General features: G+C 37.9%; 1 protein-coding gene across 23 annotated transcripts in view; it reads right to left on the bottom strand.

Moving 5' to 3' along the window:
• Positions 1-23,152, bottom strand: part of Dlg2 (discs large MAGUK scaffold protein 2) — a 2,073,609-nt gene that overhangs the window by 367,859 nt on the left and 1,682,598 nt on the right. For all 23 annotated transcript variants that reach the window (XM_087586773.1, XM_087586779.1, XM_087586780.1 and 20 more), the window contains 1 exon segment: positions 11,951-12,019. In XM_087586773.1, the coding sequence (XP_087442899.1) occupies positions 11,951-12,019 (69 nt within the window).

The raw sequence follows: 23,152 nt of genomic DNA, 5'->3' as shown, positions 1-23,152 counted from the left end.
AACTATGGAAGGTTGACCTCATAGAAGTGGAGAGTAGAATGGCCATCACTAGAAAGCCACAGAAGTAGGGAGTCATGGGGAGTTAAACATCAGGTACAAAGTTAGAGTTTGATTGAATTAAGACTTTCTGGTATGCTATTACATATTAGTATCACCATAGATCTGTTTTGCTGAAATATACATGTTTAAGCTGATTTGAACATTATACAATATATTCATGAATGAAAGATTGAATGGTAAACTATTCATATTTCTTATTTTGTTTTCATGTCAGTTAGAAGGTTAGCAAAAAAAGGGGCATGAATCATATAACTTAAAATGAGCCAAAGACCTTAAGCAGCAAGCTATCCAGATGTTAGACAAGCGCATAAAAACATGCTGTGGAGAGGGAAATCTATGAATAAAGAGCTTTTCAAAAATGAAAGAATGATGTCTAACACCTTAAATGGTAATTAAATTATGAAATTATGAGCATAATTTATATGTTCATGATGCTGCACATTTGAGCTCATTTAGGAAATTCATTAAAACAACAATGGAATAGCATTATCTACCTAGTAGCATTTATAAAAGGCGAACACCACAGACACCAAGTGCTGGTAGAGATGTATATCAATAGATACTCCCTTCATGCACTGTTTGTCAGGGACGCAAAATGCCTCAGTTGCTTAGGAAAAGCTTCGGTGGTTTCCTATAGAACCAGGAATAGTTTTCTCACACAACTCATCAATTATGTTCATTGGTATTTATCCAAATAAACTAAAAACTTATGTCTAAATAAGGTCTATACAGAGATAGTTGTAGCAACTCTCTTTTGCCCCTTGAAGTAGATAGGCACTAAAATATCCTGCAGTCCATGAATGGATAAACTCTGGAATATATTGAACATGAGATGTTATTTAGCAGTAAAAAGGAATGAGCTTTTCAGCCATAAAAGGGAACAGAGAAAACTTAAATACATATTACTAAGTAAAAGAATTCAATATGAAAAAGTGGTATACTAAACTAGACCAAAAATATGTATGGCCTTCTGAGAAGTAAAAATTTTACAGACAAAAAAATAATCGGTTGTTGCCAGAGACCAGAACCATTTAAGGAAGTAAACTACACTTATTCCATGGTATTTTGTAGTGACTGGTTTCTGAAGCCCCTATTGACACTAAAATCTATGGATTCCCAGGTTCTTTACATAAAAGGAAAGATCACTTGAATGTTAATTATATAAGGTCTATGCATTTTGTATCATCTCTAGACTATTTTTAATACCAAATACAATGTAATGTCATGAAGGTAGTTGTGATACTATTGTTCATGGAATGACACGATTGCATAGCGTTAGTGTGACATAATTAAAAAAGGACTTATTTCCAATCTGAACTTAGTTGAATCTGTATATGAGGAATCTGAAATTTCAGAAGGCTGTCTGTACTCTGTGATGTCATTGATCATACGGACATGCTGTTATACATGTGTCTACATCCATGTGAGGTAAAACCCTGAAACAGAACATTAATTTAATGTGCAGACATTGAGTGAGATTGAGATATCTATAGGCAATGCAGGTCAACCACCTTTAACAATTGTGTCTCTTTTTATGGGATATGTTGGTAATTAGGCAGGCTGTACATATGTCAGGGCAAAGCATAGACTCTACCTTCTGCTGTAAACCCAACATTGGCCTGAATAAGTAAAGTATGCTAAACAGATGCATTTAATAAATATGAGTCCTTTCCCTTTATTCTTGTGTCTTCAACATTTGGTAAATACCTTGCACAAAGGTATGTGCTCAATGAATAATTTGGAAATTAATTTCCAAACATTATTCACATATCTATGCAAGTGAGTTGAATACAGAAGCACATTTAAATAAAGGAAGACTGTGGCACTGGAGATTGAAAATAGAGAGGACACCTAAAGGGTGACCAGATTTGATCTAACAAGATTGGACATATGCAACAAACATGCATGTGCATTTTCCAACCTGAACTCTCACATATATAAGGCTAACTTAGATCTCTCAAAAGCCCCACTTCCCAAAGATGGTCATGTGGAAGGGTCTCTGTGTTAGATAGGTATGTATATCATGAGGCCAGCACCATATTGAGCAGGGTGAATTCTTTACTTCTTTTTAAATAATTTCTCCCCTGAAAAACACTTCTTGTTCCCCATAACTACTCTTGTTCTAGTCAAAGAATCCCTATAGAATATTTTAAAAATTCTTTATTTATTTTAATCCATATATATATATACATATATATATATATATATATGAGTCTCTCTCTCTTTGTGTGTATTTATGCATGTGATTGCAGTATCTTCTTATATGCCTATCACAATCCAGGGTCTGATGTCTGTCCCCAGCACAAATAAAAAGGAAATGAGGTGGCTTACATCTATAGCAAGAATGAATGGAATTGGAGACAATTTGTCACTTAAGGTACAAGATTTGCCATTTTCTTCAGGTTAGTTTAGGAATAGAAACTTTTAACAAATGATATTACTTTATTAAACGGAGTCTGCTTGGGAGGCTGCTCAATGGCTGCAGAATAAGGTGGGATGTTAGAGCTGTGCATTCTAGCTCAGTGGTTCTCAACCTTCCTAACGCTACAACCTTTCATTACAATTCTTCATGGAGTGGTAAACCCTAACTTTAAAATTATTTCTATTGCTACTTCATAACTGTAATTTTGCTACTACTATTAATTATAATGTAAATATTTGTGTTTTCCAATGGTCTTATGTAAAAAGGTCATTCAATCCTCAAAAGGTCATGACCCATGGGTTGAGAAACATGGATCTAGAAGAGAGAGATGCACAAAATAAGGAGAATCCATTAAACTTTAAATTGAGTGATAGTTTTGATTATTAAATGCAACATTGATATCAATGTTCATAGTATTCCTTCAATGAGGAATTATTCTTTGCAAAATTTAGAAGGCTCTGGAGAGTATGGATATTTTTTATAGTTCCATGAGAATATTTTAAATTAATGCCTAGAAATAAAAAGGTCCAACTCTTGGCAGCAGCCACTGGGAGTATAGAACATCCATGTTTGAAGATGGTATTTATACATGGTTTTGTCTCCTATCACATGATCACCAACCAGACTTGTGTTTGGCAATGCTACACATTTTCCTCAAATCAACTTGTCTGCCTTTAGTCTTGAAATTACAGAGATAAATATCATTGAATATAGTCAATAGTTAAATTCCATCACCCACATTAGAATGCGAGCTACTCAGGAGCAGGAATTGGTGTTATGTCCATGATGACCTTCTCAAGGTCAATGTCTGAATTCAGCTGAATCAAGCTGAATGTCTGAAACATGATAGACATTCAACACGTTTTGTTAGGGATAATCTATCAAATCAATTACTTATTAGATGGATATCTCCTGCATATTTTTTTCTTTGAGTAGTAAGACTATATTATAAGCAGGAGATTTTTTATCAGATTGAGACATAGTAAATATTGATGACTTTCAGTGCAAAAATACACTTTGGTGGAGGAATCATCTGCCAGTCCTGAAGATCTTCAGAGAGATTAAGTAAAGATAAAGACTGCTGGCTTTTTCTTTGATAGCTGAGCAGCATCTGGGCTGTGTCAGAGAATATGGATGTGCTGTCTTATAATTGGCCAGGAGAAGGAAGTAAACAAAAGTCCTAATGGAATTTGAGAGTCTCTGGGGGATGAACAATAGATGCAGAGAAAAACACCAGATTTAGTTTGGATATATAAAGATGGATGTCTCAAGATGAACAATCAAGCTCAGGTTGACAAATGGTAGCCACATAAATTCTCTTTCATTCAGGAAATGTGTATAAAAATAGTAAGTAAAATAAAAGGAGAAGAAAGTTTATTGAGAGACTGGAGACGGAAGGGTAGAAAGTAGGATGATAGAGATGGGTAGGAAACAGCGGGGGCAGGAAGGATGTCAGCTCCAGTACACAGGTAGATAAACAGGAAAGGCATCAAGCAATGAGCAGAACAGCAGAACTGAGCTGGGAACTGAGATGGGAATGAGAAAATTCTGTCTTTGCAGCACACTGTCCTGATGAGCAACCACGAGTCTGCATCAGACAACGTTTCTGGAGGAGACAGCAGAACCAGAATGAGTCAGCTTCCTTATTACACACTCTAAATTGCAACTACTCCTATCCACGGTGCTCTAGTCTGTTTGTACTCAACTAAGTAATGTGCAATTGAGTGTCCAGCAACTAATTATAGTGCTTTCTTACTGTCTAGCTGTTGCCTATCTTCTTGTTCCCATGAAAACCTTGACTTCCTTATGAGGTCAGATCCTCTGCTACAGGTTTAGATTCTCAGGGCATCACAGTCCCTCCTCCCCTGTTTATAGAGCTTGGTACAGTACTAGCTTTCCATTGGTTTCTGTAATTGATCAATATTTCCTTTTCTGTGGTAGAATGAACACAGAGCTGACACTGTTCTTTCTTTCTCTCTTTCTTTCTTTTCTTTCTTTCTTTTCTTTCTTTCTTTCTTTCTTTCTTTCTTTCTTTCTTTCTCTCTTCCTTCCTTTCTTTCTTTCTTTAAAAAAAACCATTCTATTTCCAAGTGAATTTACTGAATAGCAGCATTATAAATAGACAAAAGTGTGTAAGAGCAGCCTTAATTCTGCAAGGACTCTATTAATAAAATTACAGTATTTGTAGGCGTATGTGGCATGAATCTAAAGAACAGGTTGGTCCTGTGGGTACATTAGGAGGCTTGAGACTGACAAATGTCACACTTTGAGCTACTAAACCCTGCCATTGAATAATGGTATATGTAGTCACTGTTGCCTAATAAGCCTGAAGCCTGTGACTTTCTGTGTTCCTCTTTGACTCATTGGTATATAACCAGTTCTCCAGTACTCTTTCAATCAGAGTCATATGTGATTCTGTTATTACTTGTTTACTATGTATTGATTAAGAGGGGTAATTTTCCAGTTGAATGTTTTAACTCACTGTTTTGGGTTTTCTTAATTGCATAATAATGAGGAGAAAGTTAATTTATAATTTACTCTGAGATCTTTATTAAACCAATTTATTAAAAATAAAAATTACTTCCAAGAAGATGTGCCTAGCGGTAGTAAGTAATCACATTAGTTCAGATTATGTGAGAAAATAAGAACTCTTTTCTAAAGAAAAATAATATTTTAGGCCAAACTCTCCTGTGGATTCTGTGGCATGCCCTCTTGACAGACGGCCACTGATTAACTCAGAGTCTCTCTCAGCATGAGAGGCCACTGAGCTGTCAGCCCAGCAGCTCCTAATAAACTTCTGACCTATGGCCTTTGACTTATCCCTGGTGCCACTGGATAAAACAGAAGCCAATAATGTAAAAGTAATATTTTTCTCCTTCTAATTTAGTGTCTTTTCAGGGGAACGAACCAAATTAGGAGTTAATTCTATTGGTATTAATCCTCTTATGAAATTTATTTTTTGACCTCAAAACCTCCCAAATCGTATTGATTTCCACGCTTTATTTAGAAGGCATCCACACTAGCCAAACTGTAATAAAACTTAGGTGTTTTGTCTTACAAATAAATAAATAAATAAATAAATAAATAAATAAATAAATAAATAAATAAATAAAAAAAAATCGTCTCTTTGTTCACAGTTGCTATGTCAACAGCAGATGGCGGTAGAAATCCAGGCCCCCTGAGAGCTTTAGCATCCGAGCTTGGAAAGTCCCTAAATATCTCCTCTCCGTGCAGTCACAGCACTTTTTAGCACTGCTGAATTCTGGGCACTCTGTGAAGTTTCCTGACACCTTTTGTATTGTCAGCTTTGTACGTGGAAAGAAAGATTACAGGGCCCAGGAAAGGATGTTTCTTTGGTTAGGAAAAAAAAAAAAAGCCCAACGGAAAGCAGGCAAAGGAAAATGAACTGAGGGCTCTGTAAGAGCAGAGGTGGAAACAGGAAACAGGAAAAGAAATGGAAATGTGGGCTGCAGGCAAAGATGGTGCCAGGATAAGATTCTCTGCCGCTCCTATGAAAGGCTTTAGGTTTAATCTCTGAAGATTCACCGACTGTCCCCCTTCCCCATTGAGTCCTTTCAATCTAGGGTCCTTAGCATGGTTAAGGCTAGAATTCCCACCCTGAAGCTTTTTAACTCCAGAGGTGGGTCTGTCCATATTGGAGATTTGTGTGTGAGTGTATTGGGGGTGGTGGTGGTGGTATTCAGTGTCTTCGAAACATTTTAAGCATTAACTATCTGCTCTTAGTTCCCTTAATTTTCTTATCTATTTTGTGAATACATTCTTCATGTGGCTGGATAAAGACATAAACAGGTGGGAGGCTAATGACGGTGTCATTAGCATACACTACTCTTGCAAGGGACTGGAATTCAGTTCCTAGCCTCCATTTGAGTTAGCCACAATCATCTGTAATCCCAGTTCCAGCTGTATCCTCTGCCGCTGGTCTTCATGGGTACCTGCACTCACATGCAGACACATATGCATATACACAATTAAAAACAAAGTTGACAGTTATATGTGGTATTCAGCTCTCTGTAGCATTTAAACACTGTAGGGATATACAGAAATCTCCATGTACCTCTCTGTTTTTAAGAAATTGCTAAACCTTTCTCTCCCACCCCCTTCCTCCCTTCTGCCCTTCTACCTCTATCTCTCCATCCATCAATTCCTCTCTTCTTGCACTCTTCTCTTTCTTTTAGATAACATACTACCATATAGCTATATGTGCTAGAATTGAAATATTTCCTGCTTTAGCCTCTGAGTGCTGGAATTACAGTTGGGAATCACAAGCCTGCACTTTCTGTGTAAACAATGGCTCCAATTCCTAATCACTGATCTTAGTAATTAACAACTTGAACAAGGCTTCTTCTTCAAATACAAAAGAATACCTCTGAACCTAGATCCATATGTCAGCAGGTTAGCCCCCTTTATTCACTACTGACATTGCTTTATGGGGTAAGAGTTGAGAAGTGTGCTGGAGGAAATTGCATCGGAAGCTGAATACGGATGTGGACTATTCTCCCAGTACATGGGTAAGGGTGACTGACGCTATCTGCCCCAGAGGGCTACATATTCCTCCACATGAAGAGCAATGGGCTCCTCAACATCTAGATTCCAGGCTCACAGGAATAGACTTCAAAGTCTAGAAGCAAAATGATCACTTCCAAAATGTCAGACAGTGGTTCTTAACATGTGGGTCATGACCCCTTTAGGGTCTGGCATCAATAGCAGGAGAAGCCCTTGGTCCTCTGAAGGCTTGTTTCTCCAGTAAAGGGGAATGCCTGGGTGTTGAGATGGGAGTGGGTAGGTGGGAGAGGGCGCATTCTCATAGAAGCACGGGGAGGGGGAATGGGAGAGGGGGAACCGGGAAAGTGGATAACATTTGAAATGTAAATACATAAAATATCCAAAAAAAAAAAAAGACACATTGGTGATATCTACAAGCTAGTCAGTCTGAAAGAGTACACTGCTTTTCTGTTGGTCACTTGTAGATTTAGTGACTTTGGAGAGAGTTTTGGTTGGGACCGGGTAGATTAACCATTTAACTCACAGTTTCTCCTTTACTGTTCCTAAAATTGCCCAATCCTCATTTCCTATATGCTTGTTATAAAGAGCAGATAACATCCCCCATATTAGCTCTTTCGCTTATGCAAATACACAGCTTAGACATTTTTTTTTCTATAGAATGCCTCTAGAATGACTGTGAAAGACTGTATGAAAAGGGATCTGTATCAGGTAGAGAACAGCTCTGAACAGCTGATGGTGCTTGTTAATCTTTGCAGCTCTGTCAAAACCCTCCTAGATTTTTCTATGTGACTTCCTTCTTCTTTCTGCAACCTCTTCCCACCATTCTCAGAATTCAGCTCACACCATCCCTTTCGAGAATCAAGCACATCAAAGGCAATTCCTATGCCCTTGTCTTGTTAATTCTACTGACTCCCCATATTGCTAAAGTCTGTTTATGCTGAGCTGCTTTGAAGTCTATTTTGTTGCTCCAATCAACTTTAGAATATTCTTTGGCCTTGCATATCTGTTATTATCATGTTCTGTCATTTGCAAGCATTATTAAAATGTTTAGCAAGGTTTTTATTCATGTTTATGAATAAAGTAGTATAAAAATTGACGGAGGGTGTCTGTATGTATATATATATATATACACATATATATGTATATATAAGCATATATATATATGCTTCTGTTTTATTTCTCCTCTTTTAGTTTCTCCCCAGAGTTCCTAGCAGAATCCCACACATGTGTTTGTTCATTCATTCATTTCTTCATTCATTCTTCATGGGCTGCTGTGTAGCCCAGGTCAGTCTAAAGACTTCTATTCGGCCTGGTGATCTGCCTGAATTATAAGGTTGTTTATTTTTTAATGACAGAGTTCAGTTATGTAAACTAATCTGAAATAGTCCATTAACTGACCACTCATGTGAAGGACTTTACCATGGAGGCCAACATGCAAATTAGCTCATACAGCTTCCCTGAAAGAGTGAGGAGTCTTCTTCTTCTTTTTTTTTTTTTCAGAAAAACGTTTTGGGGTTTGGTTTCAAAGGCTTGTCTTCACAGCTTTGTATGTACATATTTTGTACACACAAGGGTGTGGCTGATGACTGGCGGGTCTTTATTCACATTCTCAGACTCTGTTCGGCCTCCTCCTCATTCCCTAAGAACTTCTCCTAAAGGTCAGCCAGCACCTTCTGACTCAGCGTTTCACTAATGCAAAAACAAAGCTTATTAGGAAACTCTTCTTACAGGACGTCTCGAAAACAAGCATGCAAGGCAACATAAAAAGGGCTTTGCACCATGAGAAGCAAAGCTCTGGGGGAGCTTCAAAGGGGTCTAAATCTCAGTGGAGAGTCTTCTGACTGACTGGAGACTGTTCTGCTTTTGTTCTGGGCTCTTTTCTGCTGAGATTTACTCCCTCTGAGCTATAATTCCTTCCACACAGTGCTATTGAATAGTGATTAGTTTTTATGGGCGACCTTTCCGGAAAAACCACCTAGGAGATGTCATTTACGTAGAAAAGCATCCCTTATATCAATGTTTTTACTTTCTGATGTTTCAGTTACCCACAGTCAACCATGATTTGAAAGTAGCAATTGGAAGACTCCAGAAATAAATAATATTGAAGTTTTAATCTGTTCAACATTTGGAGTAGTTTAAGGGAATCTGCTGCATCTACTCAGGACACAGCACATCGCTTTTGTCCAGTGTAATCATTGTGTGTATGCTGCCTAACACGCAGTAGTACCTTAGGAGATGGCTGAATTATTAGATTGATCCCTGGTGCCACGGTAAGATGTTCAAGTAGTTTTTAATTAGTAATGGATCCCGAAGTACTAAAGTAGCCAAAAAGAAACCCGAAGCAGTGTTTTCTTTCTTTGAAGAGAACAATAGTGTTAAAGAAAGGGGAAAATGCCATATATTGAATTCATTAAGTTCTGTAGAATCCCCTATCCATGAAATTGTAAAGAAGGAAAAGAAATCCATGATAGTTTTACTGAAAAGACCTTGTCCACAGCGAATGCCAAGTACTCTGTTCAACTCGAAGAGGGTATAAATATGGGGTTTGGTTCTTTCTAAAGTTTCACTCATCCGCTGAGGGGTACTGGGACATAATGGTTATTTAAGTTGTGATGATTGGCTTTGGGGTCATTTAGTCCATAGTCCTATTCTCATAGGATCTACATCTGAGCTCCTCTGTCCTGCTTCCTCCACCAGTGCTCCTCATATGGCTTTCTGTGACATTTTGAAGTCAGCAGACCCATTGCACTGCTTTTTCAGTTTGGCATCATTACCTTTAAAATTCCCTTCCTTTTCTTTGATAGAGTCTCTGGAGGAAGAGGAGACCAAGGTGTGGACCGTGTCTTTCAAGGTGAGTTGGAAGCATGGAGCCCAGCTGGTAATGGGGATATTGTTCTGTCTTGTTGTTTTCAGTATAATTATAAATGATTTGATACTATTAAAAATAGCAGAGATTCTATGGTAAATGCTCAGTTAGCTTTTCTGTCTCCTTGGATCGAGTTAGCTGGAAAAAGAAACATCCCTGCTTACTTTATGTCATGTAAATAGAAACTTAGGTAAACATTATATGGCTGGTTGGTATTTTAAACTGCATTTCATTTAATAACTATTTTATATAGCTATTTTCATTTTATAAAAGCATTAGAAAGAAGTTTTAAAATAATTTGATTTCCAATTTTAGTTGATTCTCTACGCTAAGGAGTTTAATGCCTTAATGGAAAACCCGTTTAAGACTCATTGCTCTATTTAATACAGTTCTATATCAAATCTATGTGCTTAGTGGTAAGAATGATGTGCTATGCTATCTTGATATGGCAGCCTGCTGGGCATACATGGCATAGGCTATAGCATATAGCTGGGCACCGTGATACTCCCTTTTAAATGTTCAATTGATGCTAGATTATCTCAGAACCCAGAGGTATTTAATTATATTTATATATGTATTGTCTAGTTTTGTGTTTGAGATTATGAGCTCAGTGTACTCTTCAAATGTAATGAACTTACTCAAATCTGTTCTGCTTACTATTTTCATTTTCAGAGCATTTGGACTAAATGTGTATTCAGCTACTGGTAAGTTCTTGGTACTTTGCAGAAAGTTGGTGAATTCAATACGATTCTCCCCTTTGGCTGCTTCATCTTATCAGAGAATGAGAATTAGTGATTATGTCTATAGTGGAGTTCATTTAACTCAAGTGGAAAGAATGGTGAAGGCAAAGCAAAATGCTTATTAGGCAAACTGCTAATAAGCTTCTCTTAATAAAAAGAAAGAGAGGGGGTGGAAATAGCTTTAGAAGGATGCATCATTTAGCACTTGCAGAAGTCCCGTCTTTGTGTTTATAACCACAGCGTAGGAAGGTCCCACACTGAGCTCTGTGTCAAGAACACTCCATGAGAACACGGAGAAGTAAGACAAGTGGTAAAATAGATCTCCACACTGGCACCCCCACCACAAACAACATCTTCACTATGAGGAGTCATGAACAGAGACAACGGGGTCATTCAAAACAGGTTACTGGTTTTACATGACAGTGTCTAAAGTCAATGTCTTTCTTGTCTATTGTTTTTACTCTGGGACATCTTTGCTTTATATTACAGCCTAAATGTAGCAAATGAATTACATGACCTGTTTCCCCCTCCTTAATAAAGTCTTTTCACATCACATTATAGGGGACAGGTCTATCCAGTAGAGTCTGATACATTTTCAAATACAAACTGTTTTATTTTATGTAAGTGCCCATGAGAAGATTGCTTATGCCTCGGAGAAGCAAGAGTTAGAAGAGATAATTATCTCCTATGATTATTTTGGAAATAAAACCAGATGTGACAGATGAATAGAGAGGCTACTTGGCTATGTAGCCAGCCAGCCAGATATTGCTGGGCACCTAATAAACACACAGTCAATATCTGTGAACTGTTCTGTGAGGAAATATCCATGAACCGAGTTGCTAAACAGATATCCACTGAGATGTTTGCTCTCTGCTCATGAATTTTATATGTGGCTGAAAACAAAGCCAGGGTCCATCTTTCCCCTTCTCCCTTTTTTCTTCCCCCTACCACTCTGATGCTGATTGCATGAAGTACTCTGGGTCCACCACTACCCCATCAGACACACTGCCTGTACGGTATAATGATTATACCACATTTCCAGCACATATGAATATTTGTGTCACTCACATTCAATCTGCTGAAGGAAAGGTGAGATTTTATATCTGAATTGCAAATCTAGTTCCTGTTTTCCTGGCTGGCACACAGCATAAGCTTCATAAATAACTCTCAGGGTAGGGAAGAGGTACGGATAAGGGAAACAGAGGGGAAGAAAGAGGAGGGGAGAGGAAGAGGAGGAGAAGGATGAGGGAAGGAAGTGTGTGTGGGAGGAGAAAAGCATCTTTCTACAGTCCATGCTGTGTACTTTATTGTAAGAGAAAGCACTCTTTATTCTCTTACCCTTCCAGGGAGATGGCCCGTTGGAGAGTCACTGAGGGCTGACGAGTTGCAGTACTGTGCTGAGAATGACTGTAAAGACAAAGAAAAACAGAGTAAGAAAGGGACATTTATGTAAAATGCCTTTGTATATTTTAATAAATCTGTCAAAAATAACAGATATTGAAATATATGTAAGAAATTCAGTTGCTAGCTATAAGTAGACAAGTATACCAGAAAAAAAAAAACCAACACTCCTCTACATAAAGGGCAGTGTTCCCTTGTTACTGGGATTCAACATGAATTATCCTAGAGTAAGTCTTAAATGGTAGCTAAACATGACACGCAGCATAAAGCATAAATTTGAGTATGATGTTTTGTGTTTTTAAATAGTCTGAGAATTTCATAAATCCAGAGGCAGTGGATGCCTGTATTGAAGCAGTGTTTACCTGACATGACAGGGCCATTGCACACATGAACTCATAGTGACTGTGACTGCATGCACAAATCTTAGCATGGTTGGGGGAAGGGCCCATGAAGTTCCACCCTAGCTGAGAAGCTATTGACAACTCATGCCTACTAGGTAAGGAAGCATCATTCCCCCCTCCGCCCCCCAAGGTTTGGGCTCCTGAGAGGCTAGCCATGCATGACTCATGCATTTCTAGGCAGCACTAACTGGACTCAGGTGATTTTAAAAAAGAGGGAAATGTATCTTTTAAGCTGGAGAATTAAAAGACATCATTGTGCAAAGACTAATCTACAAATGAGAATAGTTTATTAATTCAACTATGCAACATTTATTGGTAAAATTAATCAGTCATTACTGATTACATTGTATTCAGGTGTTTGATAAATCTTGAAATGGTTGAATATCAGTCTTGAAATTTGACGTGATTCATTATTTTGTTTTGATTTCATATAGCGAGACTGATTTTGTATGTAAGTAGTCGAAATCAACATAATAGTTAGCACAAATGATCTTTTACATCAGCAAGTATCTTTCTGTTTTATATGCTTATGTCCTCTGTTTACTAAGCCTGTGGGTTGGACTGTTTAAAAGATAGAAAAATTGAGGGGAAAAGAGGTTTAGAGCTTGGTCAAGGTCATCCAATCAACATCTCTGTCTGAATTGCTATCCAGGCTGATTCTAAAGCCACTTCAATTAGATAGATGGAGAACCTTTTGTCTGAGAAAGGTACAACAGTAATCCCACAGAAAAACTATATCTGAAAGAATGTCATCTCTTACTAACATGTGCAGCTTACATCCTTACCAACTCCTCACACATCCATGTGCATTTCATATAATTTTATATATGCACACAGAACACACAGACACAGACACAGACACACACACACACACACACACACACACACACACACACAAAAGACTTCCTTTCATAGTATAATAGAAGCATTTTTGGCAATATCATTATTTTAGTTCAATATAATATTACTGTTCATATACATTTAGTCATTCTTGTAGTTAGATCACTAAAATATTTCTATTATTTTGATATTTTAAACAGTGCTGCAGTGACCATACTGATAACGACCTTACTTTTTTCTTTTGTTATGACTTATTCTAGATGAATTACTTCAAATGCAAACAGTTACTATGTTCTTCACTTATATTATAATGAACTCTTCAGAGCATAGAGTTTTTCTCTATACATACGTTCATACATATATACATGCATACATACATATCTGTTTACTAATTGCATTTAGTACTACTCTTATATACATATGTTTAAAAATGACCTTTAGGGGTTGGATAACTTATTAAGGAGGCTCATCCCTGAATATATCTGTGTAAGTTTCACCCCAATCTTAGAATCACTGACTATAACTTAAAAAAATAATTTATCTAGACGTGTGCATTTGTGTGCATGCATGTGTGTGTAAGAGCGATAGATAGAGATCGAGATAGATAGGTAGATAGATACATAGATAGAGGCAGCACATACGGAGTTCAGGGAACAACCTGAGATTGGTTCTTTCCTTCCACCATGTGGATTCTGGGAGGTTGAACTCTAGTTCCACTGAGCCCTCTTTTTATTTATTTATTTATTCATTCATTCTTTCATTCATTTATTATTTTTTCCACTGAGCCAACTTGCCAGCCCCCGACTTTACACTGAGCTTTCTCGACAGCGCCCCCAACTTCATAAGTTTAGTAGATAAAAAATTTAATAGATGGATTTACCACGAACATTTTTTAATTCTTGAGAATGCCAGATAACACTAAGTAGATACCATCTCTTCCTTGACATATACACATACAGTGTATTCTTATAACCAAGAAATTACAGGTAACTGCAGCCTGGCCTAAACTTTCTTCCTATATGTTTATTTGTGGTTTTATTTCTTTTGTGCCAACCATACAATTCTTTATATTTTTCTTCTAGTTGATTTGAAAGTACCAATAGTTCTTGGGTAAAGACCAATATAGGTTAGTAATCATGATTAATGGATAATTAGAATCCCTGATAACTTTGCCTTTATTGGCTCAGCCCACATAATTAAAACAAAGAAATGCCCAGTAGTTTCACTCTATCACCTCTGCATGACTACAATTCTCTCTAGAATCCACATCTACGTTTACAGGCTTAGTTCCACAACATGCAGCAGGACAGGAAAATGCTCAAGAGAAATTGATTCCTTGACACTACATATGTAATGTCAATCAATTCTTGGTAGAATGTAAATGTAAAACAAGCAGATGTTATATTCACAACATAGAATGATCCTTTTTCTCTAGAAAGACAGATATAGTGAATTATCAGATAGTCGAGACCCCAGATAGGAGTGGAGTTCTCTGTTTACAGACAGCATCTTGTGTGTAGGGGGTACTTGTACAGTGTGTGTAGGGGGTTCGTGAATAGTGTGTATAAGGGGTCACCTTGTACAGTGTGTGTAGGAGGTATGTCTAGGGTGAGACGCTGTTTGATGAAGATGAGAAGCATTTTAAATACAGAGACATCTTTCTTTTAGAATCAAATAGATACCATTCCCTCCATTTCTGGCCATGACACACAGTGGGTAGTCCTATGACTAAGAAGTCTCAGCTAACTGCAGCCTGGCCTTTGCACCTCCTGAGGCAATGAGGGGAGAAAGATGGAAAACTGAGAACAGGAAGAGAAAAAAAATAAACCATCCAGTCAGAAGAATAAAAATAGACCTTCCTGCTTTAATATTGGCGAGGTTAGGAGGGGGAATGGGTTTCATCTCTAAAATCCCCACCTACAGATAGCTGCCATCATCCTCATGGCATTAGCTTTCCTAGGGTAGCATCTTTCCTAATAAGAAGCATGGGATAGCCCTTCAGCACAGCTACTGTGGTTTTCACCTTGGCATCCATCTTTCCCACACAGGAACAACACCAACATGACATCTCAGCCTGGCTTGTTCACATCTCTGCTCTCCTACTAGGTCTCATGTGCTTTGAGAGCAGAGAGATGTGCTTACCCTCTCCTCAGTCCAGCCTAAGGTTGACACAGAAAAGATACTTCAGTGTCTGTCTGAGAGATGAATATCGTATGAACATCGTAACTAAGTTCCACTTACTTGAAAAACCCCACATTTATCTCTTTTAAAACTAGCAATGACCTTGAGAGCCAGGTATCTATTTATTTTTGACAGAAAGTAAATTAAGTCTTAGATCTTCCAGCTGGCTGATGGCAAAAATGGAAGTCAGGTTGTCTAACTCTGAAGCACTTGACCATATTGTCTAGAGGATGAAACCGTCAAAGCTGTGTGACCAGTCCACAATGAGGCCCTGGCATATTATGGTAGGAAATGCTGAAAACATTTTAAGAGATAGTAATACTTTTTATAAAAATGTCATTTTTTCATCATGTATGCCGAAATTTAACATCCAGGACTTTCCAGAATCATGTCTGTGCTCATCACTTGAAAAGAAAATTGAACTGTCTTACCCACACTACCTCTGTAGAAAGTTCTGGATACTACAGAGACTTTGAGTGACAACGGAGAGGAAGGATGAACTTGAGGAGGGTTCAGCACTGCTTTACCACACTGATCATGAGGACGAAGCCCCTGCGATCTTGCAGCATCAGCTTGTGGTATCAGCTCTGTGTTAACGTAGAAGGGCTGTGGTATTAAATATGGTGACTATGGGGAAAATCTTACTTAGACATTTCTTTGAATCCACATGCTAGGTAATTGCTCTGTCGCTGTGCACTGTGACCTGCCCTTGTCAATACAGTTTAAGGTGGAGAGAGCCCCCGTGTCTGTCTAAAGCATGTCATCTCTGAACAAAATTGAGCCAAAGCATCCACCATAGACTCTATTTCTTATGAATTCTGACTTTCCAGTGAGATTCCCAAGCTTTTGTTTATGAAAATGGCACTTGAATGGTACTAAGAAATGCACTGCTATCGCTAGCGTTCCATTTTAAAGCATCTGAATTGAAATTATTCTACTATACGTGAAACTTTAAGGACCTACCTGGAAGTTATAAATATCTGATTTTTCTTCTCCAAAGGAGATAATTGTAATGCCAGACAGATTAATTCTAATATTTTATAATATTCAAATACATTATTTTATAGAATATAGAATACTTAGGGCCTCTTGTAGGCACTCAGACTCAAACATCCACAGAGCTCCTCCCTCTTGTTTTTATATTTTGAATAGTGTCTCACTAAGTTGCCAGACTCTCCTGGAAATCACTTTGTAAGCTCAAGGAGGCCTTCAGATAGCCATCTCCTGTCTGTCTCCCAAGTTGCTGGAATTCCAGGCCTTTGCCACCAGGCCCAGCACAAAAAATTATTTCTGTCATAATTAAATAGTAACAATCAATAATCTTAACTGATTTGTAAAGTTTCATTCATCATTATAATATCTTCTGATATATATTCAATATTGTTGATTCCTTCACTTACATTTTGTTGATCTTTACCATCAGTTAACTGCATATATTTGATGTCTTAATATTTTCCTTATTTTCTATCTTCTTTTTCTCTATGTTTGTGTGCATATATTAAGTTGCAAAATGTCTTTACTAAGAATTCAACTAGTATTTCAGATAAACCTAATGAAACCATCACCCTTTTATTTCACAAAATTACTTATTCGTCCTTGTATTCTCCTACTGACGCTTGACAACTATTTTCCTGTACAACTAATTTGATTTGGATTATATTAAACAAATGTTAATTGGATCGTTATTAAATACTAAGATGTATTAGGTGCTTGAGATGACTCTTTACTTTCTCAACATTACATGTTCAGCAAATATCATATGATAAAATGATGATGCTTAAATGAGCTATTGCCCATGTCTACAAGGCTAACACTTGTCAATGAATCCCACAGGACTTAAGCTGTACTTAAAAGACTGAGCCATTAACTGAAAGTAGAGAGGGGAAATAAGTTATTGTGAGAACTGAGAAGACCTGGCTTAAGATTAGTCAGGGTCAAAACAGATAATAATGCTCTGGGAAGCTTGACTTTCTTGGCTTGGCAGAGGATGAGGGCAGGAAGGGGATGGGCAAACCATGAGAGCAATACCTTGGCAAATGTTTCAGACTTTACTAGCAATGGAAGGCTTTCCGAGGTTGGTAAAAGGGGAGGGTTAAAGTGGTGATAGTTATCATTCAGAAAGGTATATGTGTACCATGGAAGCAAGCTGCAGTCTGAGAAAACAAGAGGATACCATGGTGAGGGGACTAAGTACTCAAATATGTAGTGGGCGTTAAGAAAAGTGAACGAACTTGTTCAACACAATTAAAACAATTGTCTAGAAATGGGCTTGAGGGAGTTATACAGAAGGGAATAAACTTTGTGAAGTGTATATACATTTTGATAGGCAAATGTTTACATGGTTTAATATGGTACAATATGATGTTTTAATTAATGTACACTAAAGATCAGATCATGGTAATTAGCATAATGGTCACCTTAAACTTTTATCATTCTTATATGATGAATACATTAATACATCCTTTATTCTGAGCTTCTTTATATATATATATCTTTTTTTTTTTTTTTTTTTTGTCTTTTTTTTTTTTTATTAACTTGAGTATTTCTTATATACATTTCGAGTGTTATTCCCTTTCCCGGTTTCCGGGCAAACATCCCCCTCCCCCCTCCCCTTCCTTATGGGTGTTCCCCTCCCAACCCTCCCACCATTGCCGCCCTCCCCCCATAGACTAGTTCACTGGGGGTTCAGTCTTAGCAGGACCCAGGGCTTCCCCTTCCACTGGTGCTCTTACTAGGATATTCATTGCTACCTATGGGGTCAGAGTCCAGGGTCAGTCCATGTATAGTCTTTAGGTAGTGGCTTAGTCCCTGGAAGCTCTGGTTGCTTGGCATTGTTGTACTTTTGGGGTCTCGAGCCCCTTCAAGCTCTTCCAGTTCTTTCTCTGATTCCTTCAATAGGGGACCTATTCTCAGTTCAGTGGTTTGCTGCTGGCATTCGCCTCTGTATTTGCTGTATTCTGGCTGTGTCTCTCAGGAGCGATCTACATCCGGCTCCTGTCGGTCTGCACTTCTTTGCTTCATCCATCTAGTCCAATTGGGTGGCTGTATATGTATGGGCCAAATGTGGGACAGGCTCTGAATGGGTGTTCCTTCAGTCTCTGTTTTAATCTTTGCCTCTCCCTTCCCTGCCAAGGGTATTCTTTTTCCTCATTTAAAGAAGGAGTGAAGCATTCACATTTTGATCATCCGTCTTGAGTTTCGTTTGTTCTAGGGATCTAGGGTAATTCAAGCATTTGGGCTAATAGCCACTTATCAATGAGTGCATACCATGTATGTCTTTCTGTGATTGGGTTAGTTCACTCAGGATGATATTTTCCACTTCCAACCATTTGCCTACGAATTTCATAAACTCGTTGTTTTTGATAGCTGAGTAGTATTCCATTGTGTAGATGTACCACATTTTCTGTATCCATTCCTCTGTTGAAGGGCATCTGGGTTCTTTCCATTTTCTGGCTATTATAAATAAGGCTGCGATGAACATAGTGGAGCACGTGTCTCTTTTATATGTTGAGGCATCTTTTGGGTATATGCCCAAGAGAGGTATAGCTGGATCCTCAGGCAGTTCAATGTCCAATTTTCTGAGGAACCTCCAGACTGATTTCCAGAATGGTTTTACCAGTCTGCAATCCCACCAACAATGGAGGAGTGTTCCTCTTTCTCCACAACCTCGCCAGCATCTGCTGTCACCTGAGTTTTTGATCTTAGCCAATCGCACTGGTGTGAGGTGAAATCTCAGGGTTGTTTTGATTTGCATTTCCCTTATGACTAAAGATGTTGAACATTTCTTTAGGTGTTTCTCAGCCATTCGGCATTCCTCAGCTGTGAATTCTTTGTTTAGCTCTGAACCCCATTTTTTAATAGGGTTATTTGTTTCCCTGCGGTCTAACTTCTTGAGTTCTTTGTATATTTTGGATATAAGGCCTCTATCTGTTGTAGGGTTGGTAAAGATCTTTTCCCAATCTGTTGGTTGCCGTTTTGTCCTAACCACAGTGTCCTTTGCCTTACAGAAGCTTTGCAGTTTTATGAGATCCCATTTGTCAATTCTTGCTCTTAGAGCATAAGCCATTGGTGTTTTGTTCAGGAAGTTTTTTCCAGTGCCCATGTGTTCCAGATGCTTCCCTAGTTTTTCTTCTATTAGTTTGAGTGTGTCTGGTTTGATGTGGAGGTCCTTGATCCACTTTGACTTAAGCTTTGTACAGGGTGATAAGCATGGATCGATCTGCATTCTTCTACATGTTGCCCTCCAGTTGAACCAGCACCATTTGCTGAAAATGCTATCTTTTTTCCATTGGATGGTTTTGGCTCCTTTGTCAAAAATCAAGTGACCATAGGTGTGTGGGTTCATTTCTGGGTCTTCAATTCTATTCCATTGGTCTATCTGTCTGTCTCTGTACCAATACCATGCAGTTTTTATCACTATTGCTCTGTAATACTGCTTGAGTTCAGGGATAGTGATTCCCCCTGAAGTCCTTTTATTGTTGAGGATAGCTTTAGCTATCCTGGGTTTTTTGTTATTCCAGATGAATTTGCAAATTGTTCTGTCTAACTCTTTGAAGAATTGGATTGGTATTTTGATGGGGATTGCATTGAATCTGTAGATTGCTTTTGGTAAAATGGCCATTTTTACTATATTAATCCTGCCAATCCATGAGCATGGGAGATCTTTCCATCTTCTGAGGTCTTCTTCAATTTCTTTCTTCAGTGTCTTGAAGTTCTTATTGTACAGATCTTTTACTTGCTTGGTTAAAGTCACACCGAGGTACTTTATATTATTTGGGTCTATTATGAAGGGTGTCGTTTCCCTAATTTCTTTCTCGGCTTGTTTCTCTTTTGTATAGAGGAAGGCAACTGATTTATTTGAGTTAATTTTATACCCAGCCACTTTGCTGAAGTTGTTTATCAGCTTTAGTAGTTCTCTGGTGGAACTTTTGGGATCACTTAAATATACTATCATATCATCTGCAAATAGTGATATTTTGACCTCTTCTTTTCCGATCTGTATCCCTTTGATCTCCTTTTGTTGTCTGATTGCTCTGGCTAGAACTTCAAGAACTATATTGAATAAGTAGGGAGAGAGTGGGCAGCCTTGTCTAGTCCCTGATTTTAGTGGGATTGCTTCAAGTTTCTCTCCATTTAGTTTAATGTTAGCAACTGGTTTGCTGTATATGGCTTTTACTATGTTTAGGTATGGGCCTTGAATTCCTATTCTTTCCAGGACTTTTATCATGAAGGGGTGTTGAATTTTGTCAAATGCTTTCTCAGCATCTAATGAAATGATCATGTGGTTCTGTTCTTTCAGTTTGTTTATATAATGGATCACGTTGATGGTTTTCCGTATATTAAACCATCCCTGCATGCCTGGGATGAAGCCTACTTGATCATGGTGGATGATTGTTTTGATGTGCTCTTGAATTCGGTTTGCCAGAATTTTATTGAGTATTTTTGCGTCGATATTCATAAGGGAAATTGGTCTGAAGTTCTCTTTCTTTGTTGTGTCTTTGTGTGGTTTAGGTATAAGAGTAATTGTAGATTCGTAGAAGGAATTCGGTAGGGCTCCATCTGTTTCAATTTTGTGGAATAGTTTGGATAATATTGGTATGAGGTCTTCTATGAAGGTTTGATAGAATTCTGCACTAAACCCATCTGGACCTGGGCTCTTTTTGGTTGGGAGACCTTTAATGACTGCTTCTATTTCCTTAGGAGTTATGGGGTTGTTTAACTGGTTTATCTGTTCCTGATTTAACTTTGATACCTGGTATCTGTCTAGGAAATAGTCCATTTCCTGAAGATTTTCAAATGTTGTTGAATATAGGTTTTTATAGTAAGATCTGATGATTTTTTGAATTTCCTCTGAATCTGTAGTTATGTCTCCCTTTTCATTTCTGATTTTGTTAATTTGGACGCACTCTCTGTGTCCTCTCGTTAGTCTGGCTAAGGGTTTATCTATCTTGTTGATTTTCTCAAAGAACCAACTTTTGGTCCTGTTGATTCTTTCTATGGTCCTTTTTGTTTCTACTTGGTTGATTTCAGCTCTGAGTTTGATTATTTCCTGCCTTCTACTCCTCCTGGGTGTATTTGCTTCTTTTTGTTCTAGAGCTTTTAGGTGTGCTGTCAAGCTGCTGACATATGCTCTTTCCTGTTTCTTTCTGCAGGCACTCAGCGCTATGAGTTTTCCTCTTAGCACAGCTTTCATTGTGTCCCATAAGTTTGAGTATGTTGTATCTTCATTTTCATTAAATTCTAAAAAGTTTTTAATTTCTTTCTTTATTTCTTCCTTGACCAGGTTATCATTGAGTAGAGCATTGTTCAATTTCCACGTATATGTGGGCATTCTTCCCTTATTGTTATTGAAGACCAGTTTTAGGCCGTGGTGGTCCGATAGCACGCATGGGATTATTTCTATCTTTCTGTACCTGTTGAGGCCCGTTTTTTGACCAATTATATGGTCAATTTTGGAGAAAGTACCATGAGGAGCTGAGAAGAAGGTATATCCTTTTGCTTTAGGATAGAATGTTCTATAAATATCCGTTAAGTCCATTTGGCTCATGACTTCTCTTAGTCTGTCGACATCACTGTTTAATTTCTGTTTCCATGATCTGTCCATTGATGAGAGTGGGGTGTTGAAATCTCCCACTATTATTGTGTGAGGTGCAATGTGTGTTTTGAGCTTTAGTAAGGTTTCTTTTACATATGTAGGTGCCCTTGTATTTGGGGCATAGATATTTAGGATTGAGAGTTCATCTTGGTGGATTTTTCCTTTGATGAATATGAAGTGTCCTTCCTTATCTTTTTTGATGACTTTTAGTTGGAAATTGATTTTATTTGATATTAGAATGGCTACTCCAGCTTGCTTCTTCTGACCATTTGCTTGGAAAGTTGTTTTCCAGCCTTTCACTCTGAGGTAGTGTCTGTCTTTGTCTGTGAGGTGTGTTTCCTGTAGGCAGCAGAATGCAGGGTCCTCGTTGCGTATCCAGTTTGTTAATCTATGTCTTTTTATTGGGGAGTTGAGGCCATTGATATTGAGAGATATTAAGGAATAGTGATTATTGTTTCCCTTTATATTCATATTTGGATGTGAGGTTATGTTTGTGTGCTTTCATTCTCTTTGTTTTGTTGCCAAGACGATTAGTTTCTTGCTTCTTCTAGGGTATAGCTTGCCTCCTTATGTTGGGCTTTACCATTTATTATCCTTTGTAGTGCTGGATTTGTAGAAAGATATTGTGTAAATTTGGTTTTGTCATGGAATATCTTGGTTTCTCCATCAATGTTAATTGAGAGTTTTGCTGGATACAGTAACCTGGGCTGGCATTTGTGTTCTCTTAGGGTCTGTATGACATCAGTCCAGGATCTTCTGGCCTTCATAGTTTCTGGCGAGAAGTCTGGTGTGATTCTGATAGGTCTCCCTTTATATGTTACTTGACCTTTTTCCCTTACTGCTTTTAATATTCTTTCTTTATTTTGTGCGTTTGGTGTTTTGACAATTATGTGACGGGAGGTGTTTCTTTTCTGGTCCAATCTATTTGGAGTTCTGTAGGCTTCTTGTATGCCTATGGGTATCTCTTTTTTTAGGTTAGGGAAGTTTTCTTCTATGATTTTGTTGAAGATATTTACTGGTCCTTTGAGCTGGGAGTCTTCACTCTCTTCTATACCTATTATCCTTAGGTTTGATCTTCTCATTGAGTCCTGGATTTCCTGTATGTTTTGGACCAGTAGCTTT

Source organism: Rattus norvegicus, chromosome 1, assembly GCF_021556685.1.
Source record: "Rattus norvegicus strain SHRSP/BbbUtx chromosome 1, alternate assembly SHRSP_T2T, whole genome shotgun sequence".
NCBI lineage: Eukaryota > Metazoa > Chordata > Mammalia > Rodentia > Muridae > Rattus > Rattus norvegicus.
The sequence above is the reverse complement of the archived record's forward strand: the minus strand, read 5'-3'. Positions and strand labels throughout refer to the sequence as shown.